Raw genomic sequence first — 18,853 nt, forward strand, 5'->3', positions numbered from 1 at the left:
TACTCGAAGACCTCTATGAAGAACACGAACAAGGAACCCAGATTTCCCTCGCCCGGACGCGGGTCACCGGGGCCCTCCTCTGGAGCCAGGCCCGGAGGTGTGGCACGATGGCGAGCGCCTGGTGGCCGGGCCTGTCCCCATGGGGCCCGGCCGGGCACAGCCCGAAGAGGCAACGTGGGTCCCCCCTCCAATGGGCTCACCACCCATAGCAGGGGTCATAGAGGTCGGGTGCGATGTGAGCTGGGCGGAAGCCGAAGGCAGGGCACTTGGCGGTCCGATCCTCGGCTACAGAAGCTAGCTCTTGGGACGTGGAACGTCACCTCGCTGGGGGGGAAGGAGCCTGAGCTAGTGCGTGAGGTGGAGAAGTTCCGGCTAGATATAGTCGGACTCACTTCGACGCACAGCAAGGGCTCTGGAACCAGTTCTCTTGACAGGGGCTGGACTCTCTTCCACTCTGGCATTGCCAGCAATGAGAGGCGACGGGCTGGGGTGGCAATTCTTGTTTCCCCTCGGCTCAAAGCCTGCACGTTGGAGTTCAACCCGGTGGACGAGAGGGTAGCCTCCCTCCGCCTTCGGGTGGGGGGACGGGTCCTGACTGTTGTTTGCGCTTACGCGCCCAACGGCAGTTCAGATTACCCACCCTTTTTGGATTCACTCGAGGGAGTACTGGAGAGTGCTCCCCCGGGTGATTCCCTCGTTCTACTGGGGGACTTCAACGCTCATGTTGGCAACGACAGTGAAACCTGGAGAGGCGTGATTGGGAAGAATGGCCGCCCGGATCTGAACCCGAGTGGTGTTTTGTTATTGGACTTTTGTGCTCGTCACGGATTGTCAATAACAAACACCATGTTCAAACATAAGGGTGTCCATATGGGCACTTGGCACCAGGACACCCTAGGCCGCAGTTCCATGATCGACTTTGTAGTTGTGTCATCGGATTTGCGGCCTCATGTTTTGGACACTCGGGTGAAGAGAGGGGCGGAGCTTTCTACCGATCACCACCTGGTGGTGAGTTGGCTGCGATGGTGGGGGAGGATGCCGGACAGACCTGGCAGGCCCAAACGCATTGTGAGGGTTTGCTGGGAACGTCTAGCAGAGTCTCCTGTCAGAGAGAGTTTCAATTCCCACCTCCGGAAGAACTTTGAACATGTCACGAGGGAGGCGCTGGACATTGAGTCCGAGTGGACGATGTTCCGTACCTCTGTTGTCGGGGCGGCCGATTGGAGCTGTGGCCGCAGGGTAGTTGGTGCCTGTCGTGGCGGTAATCCTAGAACCCGTTGGTGGACACCGGCGGTGAGGGATGCCGTCAAGCTGAAGAAGGAGTCCTATCGGGTTCTTTTGGCTCATGGGACTCCTGACGCAGCAGACAGGTACCGACAGGCCAAGCGGTGTGCGGCTTCAGCGGTCGCGGAGGCAAAAACTCGGACATGGGAGGAGTTCGGTGAGGCCATGGAAAAAGACTTCCGGACGGCTTCGAAGCAATTCTGGACCACCATCCGCCGCCTCAGGAAGGGGAAGCAGTGCAGTGTCAACACCGTGTATGGTGGGGATGGTGCTCTGTTGACCTCGACTGCGGATGTTGTGGATCGGTGGAGAGAATACTTCGAAGACCTCCTCAATCCTACCAGCACGTCTTCCTATGAGGAAGCAGGGCCTGGGGAATCTGTGGTGGGCTCTCCTATTTCTGGGGCTGAGGTTGCCGAGGTAGTTAAAAAGCTCCTCGGTGGCAAGGCCCCGGGGGTGGATGAGATCCGCCCGGAGTTCCTTAAGGCTCTGGATGTTGTGGGGCTGTCTTGGTTGACAAGACTCTGCAACATCGCGTGGACATCGGGGGCGGTACCTCTGGATTGGCAGACCGGGGTGGTGGTTCCTCTCTTTAAGAAGGGGAACCGGAGGGTGTGTTCCAACTATCGTGGGATCACACTCCTCAGCCTTCCCGGTAAGGTCTATTCAGGTGTACTGGAGAGGAGGCTACGCCGGATAGTCGAACCTCGGATTCAGGAGGAACAGTGTGGTTTTCGTCCTGGTCGTGGAACTGTGGACCAGCTCTATACTCTCGGCAGGGTCCTTGAGGGTGCATGGGAGTTTGCCCAACCAGTCTACATGTGCTTTGTGGACTTGGAGAAGGCATTCGACCGTGTACCCCGGGAAGTCCTGTGGGGAGTGCTCAGAGAGTATGGGGTAACGGACTGTCTTATTGTGGCGGTTCGCTCCCTGTATAATCGGTGTCAGAGCTTGGTTCGCATTGCCGGCAGTAAGTCGGACACGTTTCCAGTGAGGGTTGGACTCCGCCAGGGCTGCCCTTTGTCACCGATTCTGTTCATAACCTTTATGGACAGAATTTCTAGGCGCAGTCAGGGCGTTGAGGGTATCTGGTTTGGTGGCTGCAGGATTAGGTCTCTGCTTTTTGCAGATGATGTGGTCCTGATGGCTTCATCTGGCCAAGATCTTCAGCTCTCACTGGATCGGTTCGCAGCCGAGTGTGAAGCGACTGGGATGAGAATCAGCACCTCCAAATCCGAGTCCATGGTTCTCGCCCGGAAAAGGGTGGAGTGCCATCTCCGGGTTGGGGAGGAGATCTTGCCCCAAGTGGAGGAGTTCAAGTACCTCGGAGTCTTGTTCACGAGGGAGGGAAGAGTGGATCGTGAGATCGACAGGCGGATCGGTGCGGCATCTTCAGTAATGCGGACGCTGTATCGATCCGTTGTGGTGAAGAAGGAGCTGAGCCAGAAGGCAAAGCTCTCGATTTACCGGTCGATCTACGTTCCCATCCTCACCTATGGTCATGAGCTTTGGGTCATGACCGAAAGGACAAGATCACGGGTACAAGCGGCCGAAATGAGTTTCCTCCGCCGGGTGGCGGGGCTCTCCCTTAGAGATAGGGTGAGAAGCTCTGCCATCCGGGGGGAGCTCAAAGTAAAGCCGCTGTTCCTCCATATCGAGAGGAGCCAGATGAGGTGGTTCGGGCATCTGGTCAGGATGCCACCCGAACGCCTCCCTCGGGAGGTGTTTCGGGCACGTCCGACCGGTAGGAGGCCACGGGGAAGACCCAGGACACGTTGGGAAGACTATGTCTCCCGGCTGGCCTGGGAACGCCTCGGGATCCACCGGGAGGAGCTGGACGAAGTGGCTGGGGAGAGGGAAGTCTGGGCTTCCCTGCTTAGGCTGCTGCCCCCGCGACCCGACCTCGGATAAGCGGAAGAAGATGGATGGATGGATGGATGGATATATATATATACTGTATATACTATATATGTGTATATATATATATATATACTTTAATAATGTATATGTGTATATATATATATATATATATATATATATATATATATATATATATATATATATATATATATATATATATATATATATATATATACATCCATCCATTTTCTACCGCTTGTCCCTTTTTGGGGTCGCGGGGGGTGCTGGAGCCTATCTCAGCTGCTGAAGGCGGGGCTGTACATATATATGTGTATATACATATGTGTGTGTGTATGTGTGTGTATATATATATATATATATATATATATATATGTAAAAAAATACATACCGTATTTTCCGCACTATAAGGCGCACCGGATTATTAGCCGCACCTTCAATGAATTACATATTTCATAACTTTGTCCACCAATAAGCCGCCCCGGATTATAAGCCGCGCCTACGCTGCGCTAAAGGGAATGTCAAAAAAACAGTCAGATAGTTCAGTCAAACTTTAATAATATATTGAAAACCAGCGTTCTAACAACTCTGTCCCAAAATGTACGCAAATGTGCAATCACAAACATAGTAAAATTCAAAATGGTGTAGAGCAATAGCAACATAATGTTGCTCGAACGTTAATGTCACAACACACAAAATAAACATAGCGCTCACCTTCTGAAGTTATTCTTCATTCGTAAATCCTTCGAATTCTTCGTCTTCGGTGTCCGAATTGAAAAGTTGCGCAAGCGTGGGATGCAAAATGGCCGGTTCCGTCTCGTAGAAGTCATCGGAGTCAGTGTCGCTGTTGTTGTCAAGTAGTTCTGTGAATCCTGCCTTCCGGAAAGCTCGGACCACAGTTGTGACCGAAATATCTGCCCAGGCATTTACGATCCACTGGCAAATGTTGGCGTATGTCGTCCGGCGCTGTCTGCCCGTCTTAGTGAAGGTGTGTTCGCCTTCGGAGCTGTGTGAAAAAAGCCACCCGGCCTCTTCGCGTAAACTTCCCTTAACCACTCGCTCATCTTTTCTTCATCCATCCATCCCTTCGAGTTAGCTTTTATGATGACGCCGGCTGGAAAGGTCTCTTTTGGCAAGGTCTTCCTTTTGAATATCACCATGGGTGGAAGTTAGCATGGCAAGCTAGAACCACAGTGAAGGATGACTTCTCATTCCCTGTGGTGCGAATATTCACCGTACGTGCTCCCGTTCCACAGTGCGGTTCACAGGAATATCAGTTGCTGTGAAATACGGTAGTAATCCGTGTGCGGATGGAGAGATTGCGTCTTTTTATGAACCGGATCCTTGTCGCTTAGTAGGAGCCATTTTGTGGTCTTTACAGATGTAAACAGGAAATGAAACGTACGGTGATATCCGCGCGTTTTTTCTTCTTCTTCCGGGGGCGGGTGGTTGCTTACAGTAGAAGAAGAAGCGCTTCCTGTTCTATGGGGGCGGGTGCTTTCCTTGGCGGTTGCTTGCGTAGAAGAAGAAGCGCTTCCTGTTCTACCGGGAAAAAAGATGGCGGCTGTTTACCGAAGTTGCGAGATCGAAACTTTATGAAAATGAATCGTAATAAAGCGCACCGGGTTATAAGGCGCACTGTCAGCTTTTGAGAAAATGTGTGGTTTTTAGGTGCGCCTTATAGTGCGGAAAATACGGTACTTAAATATTTGCTTGTCACCATGATTTAGGATTTCAATGAAAGTTATAAATCAATCTGTTAGTAAAAAAATGATAACTAAACACAATTGTCCATGCAAATAGGTAACGAGGCTAATGTATTTTTGTACTGTTATAAGCAGCCCACTGAAGGCAACCAAAATTGATAAAAAATGAGTCTGATACCCCTGCTCTGTAATATAAAACAATGTTGCGCTGTACATAAAAATGTGTACTGAATGGAAGTTAAGTTGATTGATTACATACAAAGAGGCTTCCGGTTGTTTCACCACTTTAGGCTGCGTGACACAACACAGTCACTCAAGAGGTCTTGAATTAACCAAATATTTTTCCAGACAGCTTGTTATTGTATTATTTTCAAATGAGACACATTTGCTGCCACACCACCACTAACACGATCCTCTTATAAGCGCTGCACACCATCCTTCTGCTTTATTTCACCATCATCTCCAGTGTATGCGGCATAGAGTGGATATTGCAGGTTTAAGGAGGATGGCGGGTTGACGTGGCATTCAACCAAATGTGAGCAGCACATAAAGCCTTTATCACACCTAAACTGCTCTGTCTCCAAAGCCAGAGTGAGATAAGCACTGCCCATTCGTCTGTAATAATGCGAGAGCAAGCACCGACTGAACTGAGTTGAGAGGCAAAGGCTCAGGCTCTGACACGCTGAAAGAGTGCAGTAAAATGGCTTTGTGGTACGCTCACTCCCCCAATGCTGTATTTATACGCTTTTATTTATTTTATGTTCTCTGCGGATTGGAGTCATTACAATACAATGGCTGCCCGGCGCTGAAGAATGGCGCCATTAAGATTTTAATGGTACTGCAACTGATCAGCTTATGTAATGATACTTTTATTGGTTCTAAGTTTTCTATTTCTTTGAAGAAGAAAATAAACTGTAGCATGATTTCATTTTTTTATTGAACCTTTGAGGTCAAACACAATCTTCTTGTCAACTCTCAGATGTGTTGAGAGGGAATAAAGATGACCTGTCCGTGGGTCAAGATGTGGCAAGCATAATGGTAATGAATTATTTTTTTAAATGTGTGTGACATTCTTTTCATCAAGGGTGTAATAAAATGCTCTTAATCGCAAAATAAAAAACAATAAATGGAGTCATTATTTATTACCACAGAGTTATAAACCAAGCTTTTGGTGCTTGCCTGCGCTTAAGCACCATGATCACGTCTGTTCTGCTGTATTATCACAATTCATCTGACTTGCTGGTTGATTTCCAATCATATTTCAAGTAGTTCTGATTATTTCTATTTTGAAAGGTGGCAGTACCGTATTTTTCGGAGTACAAGTCGCACCTGCCGAAAATGCATAACAAAGAAGGAAAAAAACATATATAAATCGCACTGGAGCCCGGCCAAACTATGAAAAAATCTGCGACTTATAGTCCGAAAAATACGGTAATCATTAATTACTTGCAAGAGGAGTTAGCGTATCTTATTCAGTTAAATTTAGTCGTGTGTGAGTGAGCGTGTTTTGACTTTTAGATTATTTTGAGTGCTTTAAATTACCAGTATTTGTATTATTAAAGTTCTTGTTTCATTAAGAACTTGCGAAGAGTGATCCCAATACAGGTGGCCCTTGGGTTATGAAAGTTGCACCGGTCGCCCACATCTGCGGTCGCCTCCAAGGTTTCTCATTGTAGCCCATTGGGTTGAGTTTTTCCTTGCCCTTGAGCCGAGGATGTCGTTGTGGCTTGTGCAGCCCTTTGAGACACTTGTGATTTAGGGCTGTATAAATAAACTTTGATTGATTGATTGATTGAAAGTTCCTATGACTGTAATATAAGTTGAGTTTACTTAATTATACCTAAATTAACATCTTGGTCCCTCTCTCTTTGCACAGAAAACATGTAAGACGTTTAAAGTACGGATTAAAAATATTCAATTCAATAATTAAACAAAATCAAAATAAATACAAATAAGCGATAACTCTTTCTAGTTGTCTACGTGTGGTTGTCTTGTACACTGGATGAGGCTTTGCAGGCTTATTAGGAGGATGAAGTCTCAATAACAAGACCACTATGCTGCTTAGTTATCATCATGTTCAAGAATACCATCTTTATCCTTTATGGTTGCAGCGTTTGAGCAGCTTAGACCAGGCATGCCGCCGATGTGATTTCTCCACAGAGCGTTTTACGATGTCTAATTTAGCTTTACTTTTTCTTTGGCCTGCTGCCCACAGAAAAGTATGCCTTACGTTTGGGAGATATAATGGAAGTTGAAGTTAGCTGGTTCTCTTTTTCTTGTACAATGTGTGTGTGTATTAAAAACCACAAAACGTAAAACGTATTGCCTGGTTTGAAGTGTACTGAGATGTTGTGTTGGTTAAAACATATTCTGAGTATCTCAGATAGACCTGATACATATGGAATGACAATAGTTTTGTGTCTGTCATCGTTTTCCTCCTCATCCACTCTGTTCTTGTTATTTCTGGAACTGGATGCACTTTTCACAAACGACCAGCTGGGGTAACCACAGGTTTTGAGGGTTTCCCTCAAATGCCTATGCTCTTTCTCTTTGGCCTGGGGGCTGGTTATCACCTCTGTGTTGTAGGGTTCTGATAACGCCAGTTTGTGTTCCAATGGGTGGTGTGAATCAAAAAGTTGGTATAGATCAGTATGTGTGGGTTTTCGGTAAACCCCAACATGGAGGCCCCTGTTTTCTCCAATGTGAACATCACAGTCCAAAAAAGGCAAATTACTGTCTTTGACATCCTCACGTGTGATCCTGATGTCTTTGTCCACTGAGTTAATGTGCTCGGTGAAGGCTTACACTTCTTGGTTTCCACATATCTGTACCAATGACGTGGTACCGTTCCCTTAAAAGAGCTCAAAGCTCTCTTATCCATGTCCTCCATGTAAAGGTTTTCTACTATTGGGGATACAGGTGATCCCATGGCACAACCATGTTGTTGTCAGTAAAATGTTCCCATGAATTGAAAGTATGTAGTGTTAAGGCAAAGTTCCAGTAAAAGGCACCACTGTTCTGGGTTTAGTGTTGATCAATCCTGTAAAGTGTGATCACCTACTCAACGTTGCCTCACTGTCTCTACTGCATCCTGGGTTGGAATACAGGTGAACAGGGAGGTGACGTCGAATGAAGCTATAGCTAAATTTTTGTCCAGTTTTAGATCTCTGATCTTCGCTACAAAGTCAATTGAGTTTTGGAAATGATGTGGAGTTTTGCCAACCAAAAGTGCTAAGATGTTGGCCACATACTTAGCAATATTGTATGTCACAGAGTTAATGCTGCTGACAATGGTTGCTGACAATGGAAGGCCATAAATACCAGGGATGGTTTCTTGTGGGTATAATCGGTAATACAATGCTCCGGTTGATGGCTTCTGACTTTTGTAGAGTTTGTAAGCATTCGATGATTCTTCTCGTGTACCCACTTGTGGGGTCCCTTTTGAGTATTCCATGTGTTGGAGTCTTTGAGGAGTCTAAGCACCTGGTTTTGGTAGTCAGTTGTGTTGAGAATGACTTTGCATCTCCCCTTGTCAGCTGGCAGGATTGTAATGTTTTCATCTTTGCTCAGTGATGTTACTGCCTTCCTCTCCTCCAAGGAAAGGTTTGGAGGTGGGGGCTTTGCATTAGAAAGAGCTGATGTCACTTTCAGCCGCATTTGCTCCCCTTCGGTTTCTGTTAGGTTGTTTTTTCTAGTGGTTGTGATCAAATCAACTGTAGGAACCTGATGTGAAGTCGTGGCAAAGTTCAACCCTTTCGCCAATACATATTTTTCTGGTTGGGTAAGATTTCTGCTTTACCCATCTATTATGTGATTCATTATCAGTTGAGTTCCCAGTTCTTTGCCTCCAAATGAGTGCTTGCGGTGTGGAGGTGTTCTTACTGAGTTGTAGTTTTTGAAACTTTCTTGTTTGTCTAGCTTTGGTTTTGTTGTGTTGTCCAAGTTGGGCTTTGATTGTGAAATTCGTCTGACTTGTCTTACTCTCTCATTCAAAAGTTGTTTTTGCGATTTCAACAAGATTGTGTGTGTCCTGTGGCCTTTCATGGTAGAACGAAGGCATTGGCTTGTGGATATGAGGCCATTGTGGGTACATCTCAGGTTAAACCTTAGGTGGTTGCCGCAGCCTGCAACTTTACGAGCCAACCTTTCATATTCCCGTGGGATAAGCGGTTCATTCACTGTTAATATCTGCTTACTTTTTGTTTTAACATGTTCTATCTACACTTCTTGTAAAATGTAATAATCACTTATTCTTCTGTTGTTTGGATGCTTTACATACGTTTATGCTGATACTACAAATTTGGGTGTCAATCCAATACCAAGTAGTTACAGGGTCATACATTGGTCATAATTAAAGTTTGCCTTTGTGGAGGAACGCATTGTGGGTTTAGAAACAATAAAAAATACACAAGATTTTGTGATAGTAAAATATATCAACATAATAATTGTAGTATAATCTGTGTACGGCTCTTTAACTTGGTATTGTTACAGTCGATGTATGAATAGACCAACCCACGGCATTTGTTTACATTCAGGAGCGCCAGCGTGCTGTTAGCGGTTGCTATTGTATCTTCCTTAGATGTGTAGTGAAGCATGTTTGGCTATTCTTCGTCCTGTAGGGATGATACTTGTAAAAAATAATTTATTTGTCACCAAAGCGGCAAGGATTTGTGATTAAGAAGTAGCGAAAACACTACCGACTGCGGTTGGACGTTAGTCGCAAGCAAGCTAACAGCTAACAACAGCAAGAGCTCAGCACCTCTTGGAGAGTGGCGCTTCAGTGTTTATAGCTTCAACTTTATTGTTAGTTTTTTAGCCAAAATGATTTAATTCTCCCTTTTCTATCTCCACACTGTTTCTGCTTGTAAGTACTCCGTGCATTGCGTAATATGCGACTCTGCTCGTTTTACCAGCAATGTCGGTATTTTTAATTCATTAGTACCGCGTTACTTTATTAGTACCGGTATACCGTACAGCCCTACTACAGTGTGTTGGATCATTATTAATATGTAATTAAATATATAAAGATTTTTGTAAAAATTGCTGGTAGAAATATTAAAAAAATCACAACCATGCTGCAGTACTGTGTGGGTCTGAATATCTCTGCTCTATGGTTATTATTGTTGTTTGGGGCTATGTACACACATGCGCCTATTTTTATGTGTTTTGGCCTTTTCTCCACATGCAAACGTAGAAATGTGTTCTTAAAACTTGAGCTTTTTTAAAAAATCTGACGTTCAGGGCCTGATTTACTAAAGGTTTGCATGCGCTAGAACATATGCAAACTTGATAGCACACACAAAGTTCACCTACTAAAACATGTGTAAAAAGGACTCCGTCTCCTCAGTGAGCAGAATAAAGTGTGCAATACAAGTCTTCATTAACATGCAAAATATATGCTGATCATCAAAACACCCACAACAATAATGGGAGAAGAAAATGCAAATATATTATACAGTATGCACAATGTGATTGATTTATTTTGAACATTTAAAAAGGATGCCCAAACTGAGACAGTGCTCATGCTGCAAAGACACACGATGGACAGAGAATCCTCTGTCCTACTTGTACGTTTGAACATATTTGAACAATCAGAAAAAAATAAAAATAAACACATCGTCTATTCAGCGATATCCTTTAATAAATAATAGCTGCTAAATTACTTAAATGGGAACTGCACTTTTCACAATCATTATGAAAGACATGACAACGGATGGATTTTAATTTTTTTTATGCATTCTAACTATTAAATAAATGCAATCAAAGGTCCTCCTACAATGAAGCCTGTAGGAGTCGCTCCATTCTGCCTATAAAAGCATACATATATAGGTAATATAGTAACGGGCACCGTTTCCAGTGAGGGTTGGACTCCGCCAGGGCTGCCCTTTGTCAGCGATTCCGTTCATAACTTTTATGGACAGAATTTCTAAGCGCAGTCAAGGCGTTGAGGGGATCCAATTTGGTGGCTCCAGGATTAGGTCTCTGCTTTTTGCAGATGTGGTCCTGATGGCTTCATCTGGCCAGGATCTTCAGCTCTCACGGGATCGGTTCGCAGCCGAGTGTGAAGCGACTGAGACGAGAATCAGCACCTCCAAGTCCGAGTCCATAATTCTCTACCGGAAATGGGTGGAGTGCCATCTCGGGGTTGGGGAAGAGCTCTTGCTCAAGTGGAAGAGTTCAAGTACCTCGGAGTCTTGTTCACGAGTGAGGGAAGAGTGGATCGTGAGATCGAAAGGCGGATTGGTGCAGCATATTCAGTAATACGGACGCTGTATCGATCAATTGTGGTGAAGAAGGAGCTGAGCCAGAAGGCAAAGCTCTCACATTACCGGTCGATCTACGTTCCCATCCTCACCTATGGTTATGAGCGAAAAGACAAGATTACGGGTACAAGCGGCCAAAATGAGTTTCCTCCGTCGGGCGGTGGGGCTCTCCCTTAGAGATAGGGTGAGAAGTTCTGTCATCCGGGAGGAGCTCAAAGGGAAGCCGCCACTTGTCCACATTGAGAGGAGCCAGATGACTTGGTTCGGGCATCTGGTCAGGATGCCACCCGGACGCCTCCCTGGGGAGGTGTTTAGGGCATGTCCGACCGGTAGGAGGCCACGGGGAAGACCCAGGACAAGTTGGGAAGACTATGTCTCCCGGCTGGCCTGGAAACGCCTCGGGAGCTGGACGAAGTGGCTGGAGAGAGGGAAGTCTGGACTTCTCTGCTTAGGCTGCTGATCCCGTGGCCCGACTTGGATAAACGGAAGACAATGGATGGATGGATGGAGTAACGGGCACATCTCTAATAACATTTATAATTTAAGTATTTTGATCATTTTAAGCATTTGTGGCACATTAGTTTACAAACGCATAACAACATTTGCTTTGTGTAAGTGTGTGCTGATTTTCAGGATAATGTGCACTTCTTTTTACACCATACTGATGAACATAGGCATTGAAATGTGGGGGGAATGTGCGTTTTAGGAAATATCTTTGTTTATGTAGACTTAGACTTAGTTGAGAGATGTTTCTAATATTTTGGTTACTTGAGCAACATGACAAGAAAACATACAAAAACTATTTTACATTGATGCATACTGAATGTTGATTTCCGGACTTATTGTGCATTTTTTAGTTGTGTGTGTGAATGAAATCGTTTTTGTGCCTGAAATTGTATTTTCTGTGTAATAGAAACATCACTTCTCCTAACAGTCGGGCACTGCAACAACTCTTCAGTAAATGTGAGCCATTTGTCACAGTGCAGCCATTTTCACCGTAGATCAATCTTACCCACATGTCACAACCACTCACGTTGTCTTTTACAGTTGATATCTACGTCTGTAGTGTCCTTATTTACCTTCAAATAGACTAGTCATTTTTGGTTAAATACTTCTTTTCCGTAAGATACCTTACTCTCTCTGTTTGCTTTGTAAACACAGCACTGACAACCAAGGATTAAACAGCTGTTCAAATACACTGACTTATTTAAACCTTCTTTTTCTTGCAGGTGGAATTGCCTTCGCGACTGCATTTTTGGCCCATTAGGAGATCCAAAGACGACAGATGAGACCACAGGTTCTAACTGAGAATGCTACCAAAAGCCCCACAGCGGAATGTCACCCAAGGAAAACTATTAACCTGTCACCTTACAACCATCCTCTGTTTGCCTTCCTCCTCCTTCATGACTCTGTAATCATCAAGCTGATGTCCTTTTGAGATGATGAAAGGAGCTTTTATTTTGGACATGTTGTTTTTTCCTCTCAATGCTGCCAGCCACCAAGGCTTTGGTGGAAAACGTCAATATACCCCTCAACGGAGCGCTAACCCCTGTCTGGTGTGGCTCTTGGGTCTCGCCCTACACCTCATCCTCTCCTCATGTCAGCGAGTGGACAAACATCCTATAGTATCTACGGGATACGGGAAGATACGCGGTATCAGGAAGGAGCTCAACAACGAGATCTTGGGTCCAGTGGAACAGTACCTGGGAGTGCCGTACGCCACCGCGCCCATCGGCGAGCGCCGCTTTCAGCCTCCCGAGGCGCCGGGCTCCTGGCAGGAGATCCGCAATGCCACTCAGTTTGCGCTTGTGTGTCCCCAGAACGTACACGGAGTGTTACCTGAGATCATGCTACCGGTGTGGTTCACGGACAATCTGGATGCCGCCGCCACTTATGTTCAGAACCAGAGCGAAGACTGCCTTTATCTTAATATCTATGTACCTACAGAAGATGGTAAGTGAGAACAACACCGACTATGTTTGCACCATATTAGTTTGATTTCTCAAACCATTTGGCTACAAAGAAGTATGCTACAACCCATGCAAACACCTTAATCTGATCATGTTTGGCTTTTGAAACGTCGATCTAACACAATAGATCAGTAATTCTCAAACATTTTTCCCCAAGTACTACCTCAGAAAAAACGTGGCTCTCCAACTACCACCATGATGACCAACATTAGAATACAGTATATAGTATTAATTCAAAACAAGGCAGAGGTTTGAGCCAAAAAGTATATTTATTACTTTTGGCCATTGTAACATTGCACACGGTTTGAACAGTAACGCTGTTGAAAATAGGAAAATAAAACACTGTACTTTTAATTAAGTGACTCTTTGGCATACAATTGGATAGAGCTTGTGTACCAATAGTGGTACACGTATCACATTTTGAGAATCACTGACCTAGATTATGGGATTGGAAACCAGATCTCTCGAGTGAGTGTGTTTGTGTTGTGCATGCAACAGTCTCAACGTGCAGGGTATACACATTATAATAATAGAACATTTTAAAGTACATGGATGGGAGAGGAAAAAAAGGAAACTGAGTTTTATTTGAAAATTTAGCCAATGAAATGGAGATTGTCGGCTTCATTCGGACTCCCGAACATATACGAGCGACTTCCAAATGTTATGTTATTTTTAATTTGTGAAGCAAATATCTGCTCCCTCCTCTTCATTCTAGTTCTGGCCTATATTTTGTTTAAACGGGATCCGCTTACGGGTTGTATCCCGCATGTTGAGACTGCGGCGACACACACCTACTCGAGAGGTCTGATTTTCAATCGCATAATCCAGAAGTGTTAGACTGATTTTTCAAAAGCCAAACACGATCAGATTAAGGCGTTTACATGGGTTGAAAAATGCTTCTTTTGAGCCAAATTATTTGAGGAATCAGACAAATTTAGTTCATGGAAATGTAGTCAATGTATCATGCTGATGTTCATAACATACCTGTGATGATGAGGGAAGTTTCCCAGAAAATCTGAATAACACAACATTCCAGCCAGTGGGAGAGGGCGAGAGGTGTGCGTCGGTTGTAGCGGGTTTTGGCTGTGTTTGTCATGTTTAAGAAAGATCAGACTATTTTGTATTACTTTGACAGCGTTTACGTTCATATCAGTAGCATGTCTGTTTCACAAGTAACGTGCACAGGAACTCCAATGACAAAAGAAGTTTAATGTATGCATCAAAACTAGGGATGGACTGTTCAGGTCTTATCACAGTTGTGTGACAGTTTTCAGTTTGGTTTTGTGTATATTGTTGTTTATAACACCCTAGAAAACCATGTATCCCAATAGGGCTGCAACAAACGACTATTTTGACTAATCATCTATTATCTTAACGATTAGTCGACTAATAAGATTATGAGGCATAAACCTATTTAGTGGCTCTAACTTTGCCATCTGCTTTTGAATTCAGCTTAAGATATTTTTAGGGATGTGCTAATCAGTGCAAATTTATTTCACTGATAATTTTTGTCTTATTTATTACAACAACCTATTTTTCCCCTTACGAAAATAAGATAACTAATCAAAAAAAATGCACAATGCCTAAGACGTGACAACCTTAACTGACATTTTCGTTGAAGAATAAAAACGAGACGGAAATGTTGACAGAAATGAAATCCAATCATTTTTCGTTTTGCCTTCTCTTGTCTCAAGTTGGGAATATATCCATTTACAGCCTTTAAGTACATGAGAGAGGTGTGTGTGTGTGTGTGTGTGTGTGTGTGTGTGTGTGTGTGTGTGTGTGTGTGTGTGTGTGTGTGTGTGTGTGTGTGTGTGTGTGTGTGTCCAATCAGAAGTTGGATTTCTCACCGCCAAAACAAAAATATGTGGATTCAACATGTAATAATATCATAATATGTGTACACCTGGGAGAAATTGAAGAAGAGAGGACACATTTTATTTTTGACACTAAATGATGACGTCAGCAGACATCGACACATCTGTAAATGAATACTACAAAATGTGTATTGGCTGCTTTTGGTTCTCCCATGCTCATAAACAGATGACGATGAAGGCATTCATCATAACTTTGTTTCACATTACATACAGTATATACATGCTTTGTGCAGCAATGTAGCATAACATTTTTTTTGCATTGACCTATGGAGCCAAAAATGACTAACTACATCATTCCTCACCATAAGATCATGCTACTTGTGTGTGAAACAAATGCTTTGCAGGTAGTCTAAGTAAAGGTGCTTTCGAATTAACTTTAAAGAGGCCTTATATTCTATACCGTATTTTTCGGAGTATAAGTCGCACCGAAGTATGAGTCGCACCTGCCGAAAATGCATAATAAAGAAGGAAAAAAACATATATAAGTCGCACTGGAGCCCTATGAAAACTATGAAAAAAACTGCGACTTATAGTCCGAAAAATACAGTACTTCATATTTTAGTCGACTAATATGACGTGGTGCGCTTTCCCAAAAATGGTGGTATGCTGCACCCGGATGAGTCCACGCAACTTCCTCTCGGGCTCTGAGGCCCAGACCAGGAAGGTGTTCAGGAGATCAACTTCCTTTTTATTACAAGAGCCCAGAAAAAAAGGGACCAAGATCAGTCACCGATGAATCACTGATCAGTAAACCTACTCAGTGGCCTAGTGGTTAGAGTGTCCGCCCTGAGATCGGTAGGTTGTGAGTTGAAACCCCGGCCGAGTCATACCAAAGACTATAAAAATGGGACCCATTACCTCCCTGCTTGGCACTCAGCATCAATGGTTGGAATTGGGGGTTAAATCACCAAAAATAATTCCCGGGTGCGGCCAAAGCTGCTGCTCACTGCTCCCCTCACCTCCCAGGGGGTGAACAAGGGTGACGGGTCAAATACAGAGAATCATTTCACCACACCTAGTGTGTGTGACAATCATTGGTACTTTAATACAACCTTCTTTTTTTCTCATAAGAAAAGCACTAGGAAAGACGGGCAAAATATGTGAGTCTCCTAGGGAAAACGGGAGGTTTGCGGTATCAAAAAGGCTGAAGCAGAAGTTAATTTCTGCCTCTGAATATAAAATCCTAATTTTGATAATTAATAGAATGCTGGGGATGTTGCGATTAGGGTTTTTTGCTACCGATTGCAATACCGATCATCCATTAGTGAGATCAGCCGATACCAATATTGATCAAATGTATTAACTGTACGATTTTCAATGTATTTTTGGTGAGTGCTATTGACAGTTTTAATATATCAACACATTATTTAAACTAATTCCTTATTCTCTTCTATTACATACAATTATTTAAGCAAAACAAATTCATGCACTTTTTCATGAAAATTGTCGAATGATCCAAATTGGCGTCAAATGTTTGCTTTTTCAGGTTACCACCCTGACAACATTGTTGTCCTTAAAGGCACAGTGGTGTCCTTCTGTGGACACAAGAGGATATGAAATGAGCCTGTGAAACTCCAATTGCATTTAGAACAGGTGTGAGTGTGTGTAAGTGTGAACCCCTTTGGTCCGTCTCTGTTAGTCAGCCTCATCGATCAGGCGCTTTGCATCAAGAGAAAAGAGACTCAGGACTTCGAGCGCAGACGAAAATCCGGCACTTTCTTAGCAGTTCTTAAATGTCACATTTGTATTAATTCTTCTTTAGCACACCCTTGGAGAAGTGTCATTTTGATGGGTTAGTCAGGATTTTATTTGGAGGGGGGGCAGACATCTATTTTGTAGCCCAAATGAACCCTGTGATGTAACTGTAATCCCCTGTGGTTTATGTTAATGTCAATCACCATTAGTCATTTAGATGAATGTTTTTTTTTCTTTTAGATTCTTAAACGCAGACATAATCGGCACTAGGCAAATACCCAGCTCAGCAATTAAGCACATGTGTCCGTGTTTAATTAATTTAAACATATACCCAGGAACATCAGTTTGAACAATTTTAAAATAATTTAACTAGAGATGTCCGATAATATCGGCCTGCCGATATTATCGGCCGATAAATGCGTTAAAATGTAATATCGGAAATTGTCGATATCGTTTTTTTTGTTTTGTTTTTTTTTGTTTTTTTAAAATTAAATCAACATAAAAAACACAAGATACTCTTACAGTTAGTGCACCAACCCAACAAACCTCCCTCCCCCATTTACACTCATTCACACAAAAGGGTTGTTTCTTTCTGTTATTAATATTCTGGTTCCTACATTATATATCAATATATATCAATACAGTTGTGCAAGGGATACAGTCCGTAAGCACACATGATTGTGCGTGCTGCTGGTCCACTAATAGTACTAACCTTTAACAGTTAATTTTACTAATTTTCATTAATTACTAGTTTCTATGTAACTGTTTTTATATTGTTTTACTTTATTTTTTATTCAAGAAAATGTTTTTTATTTATTTTATTTTATTAATTTTTTTAAAAAGTACATTATCTTCCCCATACCTGGTTGTCCAAATTAGGCATAATAATGTGTTAATTCCACGACTGCATATATCGGTTGATATCGGTCTCGGTTGATATCGGTATCGGTAATTAAACAGTTGGACAATATCGGAATATCGGATATCGGCAAAAAGCCAGTATCGGACATCCCTAAATTTAACCCAATTGTTACTAGACATGATATGAACATTTCATTGAATGTGCTCAAAACGTACTTATACATAAAAAAATTTTAAACAACTAAATTAAATAGACACACTGTTTGAAAACCCACTAGTTTGCATATTTTGTTTCTTATGCTTCACTGAAAATATAACAATTAAAAGCAGTGGCGGGCCGTGCTTTTCTCACCTAGGCCTTCAGTGATGTCCTACTTAGTCCAACTTCACCTCTCAAAATATCGTAATTTATGTCACCACATGGACATGTCTGGAGGTGCTATACAGAAACCCACTTGCACACTACTGTTTATTGAATCCCCTCAACAGTGTACAAAATGGTTTATTTTTCGGCACATTTAACATTCAATAAACCCAATAAATTTAAAAATATCTTGCGTGGTACTGTCAAAATTAAAGGAATTGTAAAAAATAAGTGAAACATGAAGAAATAAAGAAATAATATATTTGAACTCACAATTCATAGCACCCATTTGATGCCTTATAAGCCAGTGGTACCGCTCGTAGTAGTCGGTTGATTCGTGTGAAAGTGGCGGGGAAACCACTTCGCCGCCGGTGTTGTGCCAAAGTGTGATTGCCTGCCAAAAATGGATTTCCTTTGCGGTAGTGCGCACCGCTCACTAAACCTGCATTGCTTGGCTTCGTCTGTCTACAGTGGATTACTAGGTGTAAGACAAACACTTTTTCTTAGTGGTTATTGAGTTTTCTGTGGTTTTCTATGGCTCGTATGGACTCCCAAGTGAGTATCCAATCACAGCGTAAGGCCAGCTGGAAGGCCTTACGGACAACAACTCGTGATCTGATTGGCTATCGCAATTGTCTATCACCTCTATGTATCCGTTCACTGAACAGTGCAAAGACGCCCGCATTGTTGATTCTGAAAGCCCCGGGCAGATTTCGAAAAGCATGGCAACATAAGCTAGCTGAATTCTGATTGGATACAAAGTCTAACCTAAAAACAACAGCATTGGAAGGAGCATAATATGACATGAAGAGAATATGAATACTTTTAGATATTTAGGGAACGTAAATAAAAAAAATACTTTTATCTTTAAATATAATCATGATTTCTGGTTATGTTAGGCCAGCACACCATTGATTAAAAGTGTTTTAGTCTTAATATGTTATCGTTTTTATGG

At 43.1% G+C, this 18,853-nt stretch overlaps 1 protein-coding gene across 1 annotated transcript in view; it reads left to right on the forward strand.

Annotated features, from left to right (window-relative positions):
- Positions 1–18,853, forward strand: part of nlgn2b (neuroligin 2b) — a 296,270-nt gene that overhangs the window by 127,752 nt on the left and 149,665 nt on the right. Inside the window, exon 2 of the mRNA XM_061962056.2 lies at positions 12,361–13,084. Within this exon, the coding sequence (XP_061818040.1) occupies positions 12,571–13,084 (514 nt within the window). The 5' untranslated portion in view covers positions 12,361–12,570. The remainder of the gene's footprint in view (positions 1–12,360; positions 13,085–18,853) is intronic.

This window comes from Nerophis lumbriciformis, linkage group LG09 (genome assembly GCF_033978685.3).
Source record: "Nerophis lumbriciformis linkage group LG09, RoL_Nlum_v2.1, whole genome shotgun sequence".
Classification (NCBI taxonomy): Eukaryota; Metazoa; Chordata; class Actinopteri; order Syngnathiformes; family Syngnathidae; genus Nerophis; species Nerophis lumbriciformis.